The 18,209-nt window shown below is 23.2% G+C and overlaps 1 protein-coding gene across 1 annotated transcript; it reads left to right on the top strand.

Moving 5' to 3' along the window:
• Positions 1–2,150: 2,150 nt before the first annotated feature.
• LOC112592909 (gelsolin-like) lies at positions 2,151–16,753 on the top strand. The gene is made up of 10 exons (XM_025337073.1): positions 2,151–2,282; positions 8,283–8,503; positions 13,363–13,437; positions 13,550–13,618; positions 13,681–13,804; positions 15,036–15,329; positions 16,037–16,152; positions 16,211–16,312; positions 16,391–16,528; positions 16,592–16,753. The coding sequence occupies exons 2-10, from the start codon at positions 8,300–8,302 to the stop codon at positions 16,679–16,681; spliced, it is 1,212 nt and encodes a 403-aa protein (XP_025192858.1). The 5' UTR covers positions 2,151–2,282; positions 8,283–8,299; the 3' UTR covers positions 16,682–16,753.
• The last annotated feature ends 1,456 nt before the right edge of the window (positions 16,754–18,209 follow it).

Here is an 18,209-nt window from a genome sequence, read left to right as displayed (position 1 = left end):
ATTTTGATACTCAATAATTTTTTTTAAATCTAATTTTTATTGTTATACCTTTTTTTTTTTTTGGTTTGATATATTAATAAACATAATTAATAAACAATAAACATGTCTTAAATCTATTACATTTTTTACATAACAACGTATTTACAAAATTTAAAACACAAAACTTAAAATTGAATGATAATACTATATTGACATTCATAAATTATAATGTATTATACCTAATAATACGTATAAGTATAACCGTATAGGTAGATACTGCAATAATAAGTATAATATTTTATGTGTTGTAAAAAATATTATTTTCAATTCTAAATAATATTATCAAAACTTATTTCATATTGAGTTCAATGGCGTGTTTTATGTTTGCTAAACGTTTCAAAAAAAATAGCTAAATGAGTGTTGGTTACGGTTAGATTTTTTTTTATGATATAAAAGTTGTCAGTTTTGTAAAAGTTTTCCTTTAAGATTTAAACAAATTACTTAAATACTATAAGACATAAAGTATATAATAAAAAATCTGAATTGGTGATTTAACTGTATGATTTTTCTTTGAGCATAAATTATATTTTGCACGCCACTGGAAACATTCATATAAAATCATTTTTAGTAAGAATTTTCATCTTTATATATAATAGCTATAAGTGACAGTGTGAGACAAAGATTCGAAAATTGGACGAATGCATAAGTTATTAAAATTTCATTTTAAATTGATAATATATTGTTCCATTGCATCGTTCTCATTTTAAAAATAAACCTTTTAACTATAACAATAAAACTAATATTTAATTAATGTATTTTTTTATTATTAGTATTGGTTATTTTTTCTATAAACATAAAAATTATTAGAATTAAATACTAAATAGTTAGTTGTTTATTTGTTTAAATATTCATTTTTGTCAATAATTATTACCAGCAGTATTATTTGAATAATATGGTAATTAACATTTTTTCCGATAGATTCTATACCTATAACATAGTTTAAGTACATGTAATAATAACTAACTCTTATTATAACAAAATAATTAACATCGTTAAAATTCATAATTTTGTCCAAATATATTTATATGTATAAAACTTAATTATGTTTGTATATTTTTTAAATTTTTTAGTTCCAGTATGAACTATTTATTAGGAACATCGTGTTACATTTTTATACCTTAGCTGTACAAATTAAAGAGCTTATACAATTTTACTACAAAATACTTAAAATGTATTAATGTTTCTGATTGTGCCAATATATTTATGTAATTTTTATAGTATTTTTTTTTTTAATTTTGATACAATGAATAAATTTTAATCGATATTAAAAATAAATAAATAAATAAATAAAAAATCTCTCATAGTTATAAATAACTCAAAAAAAAAAAAAATTAAATTAAAATAGTTATAAAAATTAATTTAATTTTCCAGTAGCAATTTTTTTTTTTTTAAATATAGATTGAAAATCGTATAAATAATCTTGTACTAAATTTTCAAATCTTAAGTAGGTATAAACAAAAATTTTTTCATGACTTAACACCACTACAAAATAATTTGTAGACGTGTATACATACACGAACAAAAAAACATACATTGTAAAATATACATTTATCGTTCCCATAAAAATCTAGAATATAGATTTACATTTATACCTAACATAGTAGTATAATTATACTGATCATGTTTTCAAAAACATTGTTAAATAAAAATCAATACCTAGTTTCTTCGTTATATTATACAATATTAACTACTAAAAACTTTACATTTTGTTTTTTTGTGGGTATACTTTTAAACTTTATCTCAAATTATATTTCGTAACCCATTATTATTGTGTAAAATTATATTAATATGATCTGTTTACATCATAAGTCATAACAAATAGTATATAAACATAAATCTGAACTACATAGCTTATTCAGATTGAGTATTGTTTTGAATGTTTGTGATTTTATTAATACCTAATGAACTAGCGATTTCTAAGTATACGCGCGGAGGTCATCATTGTCATTATTTCGATACATGAATATTTGATAATTAAAAATATTGAAATACATGCCTGTATTATTTTATATAGGCACGTATTATTATTCCATTCCCTCTACATAGTCTACATGTAATGGCTATGCATCATATGAAAGGTCAAATACGAGGCAGCGTACAATAGATCAAGTTTTACCTGTTACGTAGCCGTTCTATTCAGTTAAGATCATTATTTGTTTTCATTTCAAACAAGTAGTAGGTACTAATTTTACAGAATCTAAGCAGTCTTAGTGAGTTACAATTTTAAGTACTATTTATTGGAGGTAAGATATATTAATTTATTACTATTTAGTCATTTAATTTAAAACTACACATAAATATTAAATTAATTGTTCATCATTACTATTATAAATTTTACGCTTCAATTATGTAACATTATTAATTTTTAAATTATTTTTATTAAAAATATTTGTACTTTTAACCAGAAATGTTGTATATATCATAAAAATATTTTTTAATGTGATATCTAATTTAATTTATTCAATTTATTTTATGTTTATTTATTGAATATTTGCATATTATCACTATAGTATCATTTCTATCATATTATATTACACAATTACAAATAAAATAAAACGTTATTTGATTATAATCTATAATATTATATAAACATACAGGCAGCATTAAAAACTATGTTAATTTTAAATATTATATGTCATTGGTTTATTTGTTTGATTTATTATGTAGTTAACGAATAATAGATAAATTTGATTGAATGGCAGAACAAAATCATTTATAAAATTGAAATTATTGATAGATCAACTCAAAGGGCGCCGAACCCTATGTTTAAGTCACACCACACCCTGACTATTTTTTTTTTTTTTAATGTGCCCAGTGGCTGGGTTACTATCGAAGGGGCCGAACATTTATACATTTTACAATTCACACAGTTCACACTAAAATATTTATAACTTAATAAAAATTAAGGACATATCTATTTAATTTCAACAATGTTTATCTAATTACTAATACATAAAATTTGTACATATATTTTTATACAATTATACATAAGTAAATCAAATTACGTGTAATAATGACAATCCGTTATCGACTTTATTTTTGAAATTAAAACAAATTAAGCGTTCACACATTGATTTTCTGTACTAATAATACATGTAGACTTGTGGCCACATGAAGAGATCGACACCGTTGGGTTTTAATTTAGCATGATCTAATTTTTAAAAGTTTGGCACCCCTGTGTCGATTCTATGACGTATACTTAGGGTTAGGATATTTGGACTGTCTAAGGAAAAAAAGATTGATTATTTTTGTACTATTAAGAGTTAAAAGTTTTCAGTACGTTATTAAGTATGCAAAAACTTTTATTTAAAAAAAATGTTTATTGATCTACCTACCAACTTAGTTATAATAAAATCGATTATTCTAAAATATAAACAAGACCTAACTAGTAAACACTGAAAATAAAATTTGTATAAAAAAAAAAATAACAGTTTAATGTTAAATATATAATAAAACATATTAAAATTTTTAGATTATTTTTCTATTTTTCGATGCTCTTTTTTTTTGGTTTGAGTGTAATTTTAGGATTTCTGTGCAGCACTATCTTACAAATCAGAAAAATTAGATATTTCGCTCTTTTCGTTATTTTATTAGTACTTGTTATATGTATTAAACTGCCATATTTTTATACCATTAGACAACAGTGCTTAATGCTCATTTGATTTCTAAAACAAAAATACATATATTAATAAAAGTCCACAATTGCAGACTACAGTACCCACTTTCCAGCAAGTCTTTTGTAATTAGCTCCAATCATTCACTAGATAAGTTGTTAAACATTCAACACTTAGACTAGAATTATAATAATTACATCATCTATGATTTTAAAATTATAATTTGTACCTATATTCGTGACCAATGTTTTTTTTTTTTTAACGACTTTTTGTTATATATAATAAATAATAATATGTATGGTTGTCACTTAAAAAATAATTTTGATGTTATAATTGGATGTTCTCTATTTTAATATATTTTTGTCCTCACGCCTTTATACACATTACATATATATATATATATATATATTCATAAATAAATAAATATTAAATATACGCAATAGATAATATTATGACAATAGTCAATAAGCACATCATTATGATGGAAAATGCAGTGTGTAAGCTCCATAAATCATAATTATTACTGGAAATTTAATGCTATATATTTTATTGAGTTAATTGGTTATATCATATAAATATTCATAATAACGTCGTGACTAATATAACTAATAACATTGATTAGATGGAACTTATAATCGTACCGACCATTTTATCTCCTTCATAATTATGGGAATCAAAATAGTTCTAATAGTATTTGGTATGTCATATATTGTGAGTTATGATACTATAATAAGATGGCTATGGATTATGATTTTTAAAAATTGGAAAATCCAACTTTTTTATTACCAGCCTAATACCTTTATACGTTTTATAGTACGAAATTAAAATTATTTGAGATAAATTAATTTTCAATGATTAATCGATGCTATATTAAATATTATAGTGATGGAGTAATAACCATCAGTGCAGGGTTAGGCAGGTAAGGCATACATTTTATCCGACATAACTAGGTAAAAATGTACGGGGAATCTAATTATTTGTTTTTAATTCATATACACAAGTCATATAAGTCATACTTTTTTCTATCGGCTTAGTTTAGTAAGAAAATGATAGCTTACCCTCGAAAAAATTTCAAAGGAAACAAATGCCCCTCCCCCTCTTTGACAACCATTCACAATGACGCCACTGTAATTTATACAAAGATTAAAATAGGTAACTTCAAAGTCTAATCAACAACATTTCGAGATGATAATATAATTGTTTTAAAATATATGTTTATATCAGGGCCTGCATTTGAAAAAAACATTTTGTTATAGATTATTTACAATTAAAACGTTATACAAATTTTGAGTTTTTATCGTTATACAGAAAACAGAATTAAAATTGTTAGTACATTTTATAGTTTATAAATATAAAATATTTTAAATTAATTTTTTTAATGATATACTATTTATAACGTTTTACATCGTGTTTTCTTTGATGATATATAGCTATAATATAGTTATTTAATCGTTATGTTTGGTTTTGTGTTATTTAATTATTTATGTTTATCATTTTTCGTTATAATTACGTTTACAATTTTCAATTGTATTTTATCAAATATAACATTATTATCATAACGTTATTACTTATTATAATGTTTACAAGCCCTGGTGTATACACAAAACCAGTAACCACAGCTCAAACGCTAATGCACTGAATAACAACGAACATTGTGTTAAGCAATCTATGGCAATACACAGTAACACTGCTGGTGATGAAAATCGACGAAAAAACCTTCATTATGAAATTACTAGAGAAAATTTCTTAAGAAAATACAATTATTGAACGAAAAATATCAACGAATGATGAAAATTACTAGAATTCCCATGACAATTTATTTCAATATACTCGTATTATAAACACTCTTATTCTACAATGCGCTTAAAAAAAAAAAAAAACTTTTTTACCTGATAGTATATCATATAAACAGCCAATAGACAATAATGCACACGATGTATATGGGTACACATTACATATGCATAAAGTCACGAGTACAACCCGTGAATAGCTGGTTATAGATACAAGTATAAAGTCAATGAAAAATAATTAAAATGAAGTACACTATTATATGCTTTAATCTAAATGTAGAAATTATGTGAGCTGAATATTGAAATAATAATATTATTAAAACTCAATAACAATAATGATTTTAAGTGTGAATATTTCATATATAGAAATATTATTTATGAAATGTTTTCATAAAATTTTTTTATTTAATTGAACCTTATCATAATATGTATATGATTATGATAAGTTTTAATACATATAACATGTATCTTCTCTTCCTCACAAAAATACAAACAATTAGAATAAGTAAATACTATAAGATAAACCACTTTCATAATACCATTTTACTGAAAAATGAATTATAGATAGTACCTAATAGAATAGATGCGTTTTATACGCGTGATTTCATATTTATAATATTATTTATTATTAAAAAAAATAAATATTATTTTAATTTCCTATTCTATATTTGTATATTTATAAACAATCAACATTCACGTGATTCACGTGACTTAATAAGTTAAATTAGAGAGGATCGTCATTTGTTATTGTCTATGTATATTTATAATATATATAGAAACACACACACACACACACACACACACACACATAGTCTTCTAAACATTGTGTGACAAAAATTATAGGAATTGTTGGTTGTTAAATGTTATCCCTAACATTTTTGACCCTGTATCTGTATTTTATACATACATTTTAAAATTCAGTGTATTGAGTACTTCATAATCCGAAGTTCCGTATATAATTTATACCAAGTTATGGAAAACTCAGACATCTGACATTGATTGTTAAACAAACTCAAGGTCTCATCCGGTGTATACGAATATAGTAATGATGATAGTAAATAGTATTATAATAATTATCACAGTATTTTCATGATTTTATTCGATTTGTATTAAATTATCAAATCGACATAGTACTATATTTTATAATGAATATTTATGCATATATAAATTGGTTCAGTTGACAACAAAATAGATTTAAGTCTAAAAATAATAATAGGAATCTTAAAAACAAAACTAAATTATGAATTTTAATTCGAAAAAACATCATAATATTATAGTTCACGAACTCTATTTGAAGAATTTATTACATTAATTGTTAGCTTGAATAATTAAACTAAGTCTTAAATCATATTTCATTTTCGCTGTATTAATTTTTATTTATGTCCCAGTTTTTTTTGTTTTTTTTTTTTTTTTTTATGTGGATTCGGCACTTACTAAACATAACTTAATATTTGGAATAAAAGACATATATTTATTATTGTTTATTTAATAGGTACATATATGTATTTTATTAAAACCAAATGCTAATTTAAAGTTTATGATATTATCAATCTATAAATATAAATAAATAGAAGTATGTTATTATAGTGGTTTATTATTTTAAATAAACATAAAAATATTCTTATTTACTATATTTATCATTATAATGATTTACAATTCTGTCTTGGCAAATTAAATTTATTGTTCCTATTTTAATTGCCTAAAATATTTTACCTTATCTTTAGGACATAGTCTATCTATACGTAGTATAAATTATAAAACAAAGTCAAGAAAAATAATTATTTTATTTGAAAATACTCCATAAAAATTCTACAATGTTTTCTAGATTACCTACTAAAGATTAACAACTTTACTATAAGATTTTAATTTTAAATATAATTAAAAAATAAATAAAAATTTTAAATACTTTAATGTATTTTAGTTTTTTTTTTTTTTTTATATTTATTCTGACATTTGGATTTTTTTTATCATTTTTTATTGTACTCGTGTCATTATTATTATTTTGGAGAAAAATAAAAATATATTAAAATATTTAAAATCCTAATTTTTTTCAAAAAATATTTTTAATGTTTAAACCTCATAATAACTAATCCTTAGAATTCCAGAACAATGTATTTATAGAATGTTTTGTGAAACATTTTTAAATAAGATATTTTATATTACTTTGTATTTTTCTATCTAAGTATATCCTTAATAATCTATTTTTTCACTACCTTTATCTACTTTAAAAATTAACAGTAGAATATAGAAACTATACATTAACACATTGATGGCTGTCAACAAATTTCATTTTGTTCACTCAAAATAATAGCAAAAATAAAGATTAAAAATAAAGGGAAGTTTTTAAAGTCAAAGACAGTGCATAGAAAATTTTTTAAGAAAAATTATTTCACTGAATATACCTGTATGTTATATTTTATCAGAGCAAAATAAAAATATTATAAGTATTAAAATATTAAAATAAAAAACTATTGTTTATTTTATAAAAGTGATTTTGTAAAGATATTTCATTTTTATCAATACCTACTCGAAAAATTTAATATCAACTAGCTATTTCATCGGACTTGGTTAGGCGCGTTGTCGAATGCAATTCTATCATAAATATAATTCAAAATCCACAACTGATTTATATAGTTCCCGAATTTTTAGTTTTATCAATTTTATTAATTTTAATCATATAATTATTACATAGATATTATACACAAAATTATTTAAATAGTGTAATACAATTTTTGATCCATTAACGAAAGGAAATTATTTGGATTGTACGTGAATCATCCAGTAATTACAAAAATTATTCAGTCACATTAGTCATTTTGCAATTAAACTTGGGTTTTAGGTAAGCGAAACGTCACGATGACGTTGACCGCAAAACACAATAGCATGACTTCACTACTAGCGCTCCTACAATTGATACTGTTTATTACTTTCTCGTCATCCGAAGCGGCGTCAACGGGTTCGTCAAGTTCAAAAACGCCTGCTGTTCTCCGGACGTCAGTTATGCATCCCGCGTTTGAATCTGCCGGCAAAACTGCTGGACTCAAAATTTGGAGAATTGAGGTAAAACTTCTTTTAAAATAATATCATATCCCTACAACCTAGATAATATTATGACGGTGAAATATAAAAGCGTTACTTTTATTAAATATGTTATTGAAACTTTCTCTTTTCATTCAAACAGAATCGTATAATATAAGTGCATAGCCTATATAGCCTAAATTACGGTTGGTCTGCCACATAATTCCTATTGATCTATTGTTATTCTTAAATTAAATCTATACAATTTAAAAATGAGTGTAATTTTATCCAGAATCACTTTTAAGTTTAAAATTTAAATGAGTGTAGCATGTCTATTAAGTATACAGTATCAAAATATTTTAAATTTGTACAGTGGAACTCTTTTAATGATAAACACTCATTTTATAGAAAAAGTATTTAACTTTTAGTGGTTTTTTTTCAAAAATTTTGTTTTGAAAATAATTTCTCCAAAATGTAAACAGTTTAAGCAAAAATCAATACTTGACGAGATAATGTGAAGAATAATACTGTATATTTTTTTAAGTAATATTATTTAAATATAAGATAGAATTAAAACACAATGTCTGACCACATCTACAGTAGTAATTAATTTTAAAATAAGCAAACTAGGTACCTAATCATCTTTCCAATTCACTGAATTTCCCACTAAATATAATTAACGAAAAACCCATAATTTAACATAATAATTATATAGATAATTAAATATACTAATTAAGAAGTATAGTATCTATCGTTTTTATTTCTTTTAAATTCCTACAGTGTTATTTTATTAATTAGGTAGAACGTTTTTAAACATATTTTTTAATATTTTAACATTGCATTTTGTACTATTTTATCAATTAATAATAATGAATAAAAAAATAATATTTTAAAATATAATACAACCAAAATATTTATGTATCTACTAGGTATATATTTCAAATTATTTCATAATTGTTACACAATATGTATCACACAAAATAATATCTAATTTCTCCATATAATCGACAAATATAGAAAAAAATAGCAGAAAACCAATTAACCTATACTATGAAATAATAAAGCATTAATAGTATATAGTTACCAATTTACCTACTATGTAATAATATAGTATCGAAATATGTCAGTATAGTTGCGTGTTTTGTAAAAAAAAAAAAATGAATTTTATTTAAAACTATATTGATTAAAATAGTATATTAAACGTAGCCACATAGGTATACTCAATGTATAAAGATAAAACGTTTTATTAATTGTGTTAATATACTGTAATAATTTTCTTACATTTTAATTTTCACATCTATTTTTGATTTATAAGTTCCTTTAATTAATATGTTAGTATTTATTACTTTAACAATTTAACTATATAAGGATACTATGTCCATGTGTGTGCATAACAATTTGCAAAATCTCAATTAGAAAATAACATTATCGTACTACATATTTCTAATACAAAAATAAAATGTTCCTACTGAAGTAAGTGCATTATGTAATTACTATTTACACATTAAAAAAAATTATGGATATTTGTTTAGTCTATTAATAACAATAGGAATAAATAAGTATATGGGTAATTAAAATATTTTTTTATTACGATATGCTATCATTTCATTATCTTTCGAACAAAGTTGCAAATATTTCGTGATACGTAATCCCATTTACTAGTAATAAATTATAATGATAATATGATAAATTATAATCGTGCAAGCATAATATTATGACATCACTCGTCAGCTAAACTGTTGGTATTAATCAACGACTGCAGAATAATACCAACAACAGCCAAAAGTAAAGATTTTTTTTTCAGAACTTTTTTCTTTGTCAGTTTTAATATGAATATAATGAATATAACCTTCAAAGAAACATTAATGTTTGTTATATACACTATCACACGAATTCGCTATTTATAAATAACGTAATTTCTTAATACTTTTATATTTTATTAAATAGTTTTAAAAAATTTTAGTACACAATAAAATATAAACATGCAATATTTGTGTTTCTCTTGCATAGGTAATAACTTGACTACATTAAACTAACTAAATAGTGAATTATCTAACCCATATTTATTTATACAGAATATTTAAAAAATTAAACGAAATTTAAATAATACAGATACAGTTATATAAGATGATATATTTGTTGAAAATATTGTTTTCATGTTAATATAAATGTCTTACAAAACATACCGTCAAATAATATATTAATATGATACAATAGTGTAAGGTACCTGATTTTTTCGAGTTAGTTTTAAGGGAAAACATTAATCCACCGTAAATACAATATAAATTTTTTACTATAGTCTTATAGTCAAAAATATCATATATTTATACGTATATTAACTATTTATAATACAATGCGATAATCATAGATTTAAAAATCAATTGATGTTTATATCTCAAATAAATATATTTTTTACTAATTTTTAATAGAAGAAGTTTCTAATTGATTTTAAATAACAAAGGAGCATTATAATTTTATATCCTAAATACTAAATAAATAATTTATATTATATTTGCTATAATGCTTTACATTATATTATAAAACATTAAAACAAATGTCCCTAATTTCCTATACAAATTAAACATAATATTTGGAATATTATTAAGAATATTCAATATGATAGCTTATACAGTTATATTATATGTAAATATGTTACATACAGTTTGTATTACACACCCACTATGAGGTAAATTATACATACAAACACTTTTTTTGTGATTATGATGACGTTAAAATAGGTCATCGTCAGAACGTAAATGTTCAACGCTTGCTTGCAGTCGCCCAAAATAATAAATCTCTCGATTTTAGTTTGATAAATCCCGTTCAAATGTTCATACACAGAAAACACAACAGAAGTAAAATACATACTTCAATGATAAACCAAGAATATTTAAAAACAATAATAAATAGTATTAGAGTAGGTAATAAATAATAAGTATCTAGTATCAAGTACTTGAATAGGTACCAAACGATAATCCGATTTTAAATGGACACTGAATACGGTATCTAAACTATTTTTTCTTTTAGTTAACTATACATAATTTAAAATAATAAGTACCAACGTCGTGTTTATAATTACTATATTATTATTATTTTCTAATATATATATATATAAGTTTTGCACTAATAAATAATAAAAAATAAAACATTTTTTAGTTTTTAATTTTAACTAAATGTTTTGCATTATTTTTAAACTTGACTCAGATAAGTGTAGGTCGTTATTGATATATTATCCAAATATTTAATCATAAAAAAACAAAACTAAATAAATAATAATTAATAACTTATTTGAGTTATTTTTTTATCTGATGAATTAAATATGAATAACATTTATCATGATGATAATACGTATACGTCATATTTAGCCACGCAGGTATAGTTATTATGTTATTCGTAATATGTAGGTATACCTAACTAGTAACTATTAGTATATCTATATACTTACCATATTAAATGTACCCTGTTGAAACTTACGTGTGGGTAATAAAACTATCGAAGCGTGCAAAATATATTAATTTGACAAAATTTCGGTAGCTTTTATATTTTGGAAAGGTCATAACTCCTAAAACTACAACACAATAAACAGAGAAATGCGTTAATAGCACCTATATGAAAGTTAGAATAAGGGCAATGACTAACGAGGTACTCTATATTATAATTTATACCTTTATGAGCTTAAGACTAAAATACATCATTGACTAACATTTACACTCGTCTCTGGCTTACATTTTAAATGGTAGCTTATAGTCTATACATGTATAGGTATACTCGATAAAGTGAATTAAATAATGTAAATGATAGGTATGCGGGTTAACTCGACGTTTGATTTTTTCAATGTATAATATACATTTACAATTAATTTACCGGTATAATAATTAGTTGGATATTTGAAATAAATTGATATAATATTTTTAATTCGCTATTCATTCATAAAAACAATAAGTAGGTACATCGTGTTTACAATTTCTATAATAATTGAAAAATTAAATACAAATTTTTTGCAATTTCTACGACAGCTATACCTATTGGGAAATTCTTATAGTAACTAACCCATTTAAAAGTACCTAGGTAGTTAGACTTAGGTCGTGTTTCAAACAACCGACCGATAGAAATTACTGATTTTAACCAAAAAATTAAGAACTTATTATTCTAAAATCGATGACTATCCCGATACATCGTTAAAAATCTATTTTAGATTGACATTTAAAAGGTAATGAAATTGTATTTTGATTGATCGAGAATAATAGAAGTATATGCTTAGGCTATATTGTTGATTATTTTTAAACAAAATAAATATTATAATATATATATTTTAATGTCACGCATTAGTATAAATAAATATAAATAGTCTTCGAGCAGGGCGTTTTATATTATCTATACAAATGGCGTTACTTTTTTGGCAAACTTGATCAATTAAATATACAATAATACTATTGTTGTCTCGATGACTTGTAGGCTATAATAAATTTAGAGTAAACAACGGTCATGTTTAATGCGTTTATGTATTATATGACATATCATCAAAAGGTTGAACTGATGGTAGTTCAGTGAGATACAATAATAGCTTTGTTTCGTGTTTCTTCGCATATCTTGGCTGCGGTTATGACGTACATTTTAACACAAATTTCCACTCATCGACTTATTCACCGTTAATATCCCACTTCTAACTCTGATATATAACTTGTGGCCTGTGGGTAAATTGCAATAGTAATATTATAGGATCTCGAGGTTACAATAATAATTTTGATGTGACATTATCATGGGTACGGGTGAAATGGAGTTTAACAAATCAATAGCAGATATTAAAAATACATTTTTTTAAATGTAAATTTTATATTTTTAAGACATTGTTTATTCTGAACAATTTACAGCGAACATTTATGTATATATTTTTTTTATAGGACTTTGAACCTGTGCCTTATCCAGTAAAGGATTATGGAAAATTTTTTACCGGAGATTCGTACATTGTATTAAACGTAAGAATATTATAATATATTACATACATTTCATTACTACTCATACATATTTGATTATTATCTATTTTCTAATACGTCAAATTTTTGGTTACAAAAACATTTGTATTTTTAGTCAAGAGAAGATAAAAACAAAAAGTTGTCATCGGACATTTACTATTGGTCGGGTAGTCAATCATCTCAAGTTAGTAAATAAATTAAAAATTTTCTGAATTTTTAGTTAAATACATTTTTTTTTCCTTTAAGGATGAAGTTGGTGCTGCAGCCATTCTTTCTGTTCAACTGGATGATGCCCTTGGTGGAGATCCAGTGCAACACAAAGAAACTCAGGATCATGAAAGTCAAGCATTTTTATCACTATTTACACCTTGTTAGTATATATATTAATGTATTAAAGATATACAAAGCTTCCAAATACCTTGTGACAAAAATAGTGGCGTTTATGTTGGTATTAATGTGATCCTCGCTATTTTTGTCACACCACATTTTGAAAAATCCTGTATATATAATCATATTAATTCATGTCAAAAAGACAAAAATACAATATAATTAAATTTAAACATAAGCAAAATCTATAAAATATTTACTTTATTACCAGTAAATATAATAATAAGTTTGAAAAAATAATTATCAATGAACGACATGGTTTTTTTTCATTAGTCTACCACCTCCAATATATGTTAATCTTCCAAAACTAAGTTTTAAATGCTTTTTTATAATACAAATTGTCTAGACTTTATTATTTACACTGATTTTTTAAAGGTTTTCGATAAATTTATGATATTCTTACGGCTAATTTATATAATTTAGGTTTTTCGATTTTCGTAACTCAGTTAAATTTTTAAATAAAACATCTTCAATATTACATCTTATAAAAATAACTTATTCCAACACCAATAATCCAAAAGTACTAAAATATTTTATTATTCTTATGATTGTTTAGTACTTAAATATAATTCAACTGAATTATTTCATTAGGTCTAACTTTTTAAAGCTTTTTGCCTATAAATGTGTTGTCCAGTGTCAAAAACACTCTTCTTATTCGCCTCTATTATCAATATCAAATTTAGAAACTTTGAAAGTGAGAATAATTAGATTTATTTTATTTCACTTTTAAGTTATTGAATATTATTAACAATTACTCAGAATTATTAGTTTAATTTAATTTCCTAATCCCTGGTGTTGAACTAGGTTACCATAATATATATTTTTATCTCTATTTAAAATCTTTTTACCGATTATTGAGCCTCACTGAGATAACACGTGCAAAGCCGATACATCTTCTACGTGCCATTTAATTGTACTAAATACTCCAAAAACGCTTCAATAGTTAATGGATCTTGTAAATAGGTTTAATGTATATTTATTCTGTAATAATAATATTCTACCTTTTAATGTATGTACCTTAATAATGTTATGAATAATTTATGATTACAAGTTTATAAATATTAGTCGTAGTTATATTACGATTCTTACTTATGACTAAAACTATGTAAGATACATTACCAAGTAATCTTAGTAATTATATTTCCATTAAAAATAGCCTGTTTAAATTAATAAATACAAAAAATAAAATACTAATAATATTTTATTTTATCCAGCTATACGTTATATGCCTGGTGGTATAGCGTCCGGTTTTCGTCACACTGAAATTAATGCTGCCGGTGAAAAAAAATTATATCAAGTTAAAGGCAAGAAAAATATTCGAGTGAAGCAAATTGAACCAAAAGTGACGTCTATGAACCAAGGAGATTGTTTCATTTTAGACACAGGAAAGGAAATTTTAGTGTATGTAGGACCTCAAGCTAAAGGAACAGAACGTTTGAAAGCTATAAGTGTTGCTAATCAAGTAAGAGATCAAGATCATTCTGGAAGAGTCAAAGTAAACATAGTTGGTAAGTAACAAGTCAAATGTTAATATTATAATAATACTTAACTGTACACTTTGCTTATGCTAATATTAGTAAGACAATTTCAATTTTTAAAATGTATACCAATTAGATGTATGTCTTATTAGTTATTATTATAAATTTTAAAATGTTTTATTTTAAAGTGTAATTTTTCGAAATAAAATACAGTACAAAGAAACCAATGAACAATAACAATAATGATTTATATTTATATATTATTTAAATAATTTAAAATCAGAATTGAGTTATAAAAATAGTAAATTTAAAATTGATATCTAAAATTAATAATAGCACAATAGATTTTATATATTATGTCTTGGAATTTTACTTAATATAATTTGTTATTGATATTTAGTAGAACTTTAAAATTTGTTTTATATTTTTGTACTTACCATTATTATAGCATATTAAAAATATTCTCGTCTTAAGAGTTTAATGTTAATATTTTAATTTTATAAAAATTAATAACAAAATTATAAATTAAATTATTACAAAGCAAAGCTGTATTGATTTTAATAAAATCTACATAAATTAATCGGCTTTATCGATTAAACTTATTTTAATTTACAAGTACGTTTTTAAATTTTAAAAATTATTATTACAAGTAATTAATTAAAATATATTTAAGCAATTCATGTATAACATTAATTACTTAATTTTAACATACTTAATACAATGTTTAAAAATTATAGATGGATCAAGCACCCAAGACGAAATTGATAAATTCTTTAAAGAACTAGGATCTGGATCTTCCAAACAAGTTCCTCCTGCTGTAGACGATGATCAAGAATTTGAGAAAAAAGAAACAGTAATATAATATAGAAAATATTTTAATGCATATAATTAATTAATAAAATAATTTTTAGGCAGCGCCTGTCTTGTACAAAATATCAGACGCGCAAGGTGGAAAAATTGTATCTGAAAAAATCAATGAAAAGCCTCTTGTTCAGTCACATTTGAAAACTGATGTATGTCTTATCAATCATAAATACTTAAGAATTGGTTTTTTTTTTAATTTCATTTTTTATCCTTTTTGAATTTTTTAGGACTGCTTTATTTTGGATACTGTTTCGTCCGGAATTTATGTCTGGGTTGGCAAAAAAGGTACAACTCAAGAAAAGGTAGAATCTCTTAAGCGCGCACAAGTTTTCATTAAAGAGAACAACTATCCGGCATGGACAAGAGTATGCAAATAATATATTTTTTATTCTGATAATCGATATTTACAACTTTTGTTAAACATATAGGTAATCAGAGTCATTGAAGGCGGAGAACCAACAGCCTTTAAACAATACTTTGATAATTGGAAAGATGGCAACAGTCGTACTCGTTTGTAATAATTCAAAAATGAACTACTTAATTTGGTTTTACTACTGAAATTTTTTTTTTTTATTGATTGTTTTTAATAAATTAATATTTTGGTTTGTACAACATATTATTTATAGATATTTGTATTCATTTCAAATTAAATATTTAAATTAGAACCATAACAATTAATTATTTTATACAACTTAAATTTTGGTATGAATAAATAGTATATTTTATTTTATTGAAAAGTGTAAAATTAGTTTTTCATGTTTTTATTTAAAATAATGTATTAATTCGTGAGTAGTTGTATAATAAATAATTATTAAAGGTTATAAAGTCCATCGTCTATATTAATTAAAGACAAAGTGTGTGTTTGTGTGTTTGAATGTGTTTATATTTACCTGTGTGTGTGTGTATTCTACATTCAATAATATGCACCTCATATCAAAAATTTCAAATTATGTATTTTATTAATAGGTTCATATATTTATTGGATCACGAAAAACAAATACTTTTTGTTTGTATAAAGTTACTATTGATTCATAAAATAAAATATTTACTATAATTGTATACATAGAATAAAGTATAAACTAAAATTATCAAATACTTTTAATATAAAATCAAAGGCCTAAAATGGATAATTTTTATGAAAATTGATAGTTTTTGACCAATATTTATAAAATTTCCAGCCAGAACCATTGTCATAGACTACTATTTATTACTTACTTTAAACTTTCAACATATAAATTTTGAATACAGATAGCTGACTCAAGAAAAACTTTCATTTTTTGTTTATGTATTGCTGTCGTTAAAGATTACAAAAAAATAAAATAATTCTTATGATTGAATATAATTAGACTTATGTTTCATATTTAGTAAAAATAACACAAATAATAAATTATATTTAAAATATTACGTACAGTGTAAAATTATCATGCCACGTAGGATCAAATAGTAAATTATAACAATTAAGTATTTGATAAAATTATTATATATTCAATAAGTAATAACAAAATTAATAAAATACTTAAAGTTTTTGAAACGTTTAATTAAAAACATTATTTATATTTCAAATTACATCTATCAAATAAATTAAATTCGACTATTTTTTACTGAACGCTAGTCATTATAGACCTAATGAATCAATAATAATATGTACTAAGTAATGAATTAAAAAATCAATCAAACAAGTATATTATATTTAAATATTTCAATATATTTTGTATTATTGCTTTTAAATACTGTTTCTAATTTTTTTAAATGAATAGTTCTCGTATAATTTTAGTTTAAATTAGTCATGCATCTATATTTGAATCCATATTTACCATATTTTTGTAGCTTAATTTTTAAAATGTAGTGTAATGTATAAAATGTATTAGCGTAGCACAAGAAGTTTCTTACTCAAGTGTTTTGCAGAGGTACTTACACTGAATGTTATTTATTTAATTTATTTATGACTACATGTACAATAAGTACCAAATTTCATACCGATTTCATCATCTAGAATTCTAGAATCTAGATTTATCTTGTCTGTTTGATATGTGTTTATTATTATTA

This window comes from Melanaphis sacchari, unplaced genomic scaffold, assembly GCF_002803265.2.
Source record: "Melanaphis sacchari strain LSU unplaced genomic scaffold, SCAv2.0 Contig0_pilon_pilon, whole genome shotgun sequence".
NCBI classification, from domain to species: Eukaryota; Metazoa; Arthropoda; class Insecta; order Hemiptera; family Aphididae; genus Melanaphis; species Melanaphis sacchari.
Note: the sequence above shows the minus strand (reverse complement) of the source record. Positions and strands in the feature narration are given on the sequence as shown.

Bases quoted from the DNA above. Each gene is read 5' to 3' on its own strand.
- LOC112592909 (XM_025337073.1), top strand. From the start codon at position 8,300: ATGACGTTGACCGCAAAACACAATAGCATGACTTCACTACTAGCGCTC. The intron at 13,805-15,035 runs GTTAGTATATAT...TATTTTATCCAG, and splicing joins TTTATCACTATTTACACCTT to CTATACGTTATATGCCTGGT. The intron at 15,330-16,036 runs GTAAGTAACAAG...TAAAAATTATAG, and splicing joins AGTCAAAGTAAACATAGTTG to ATGGATCAAGCACCCAAGAC.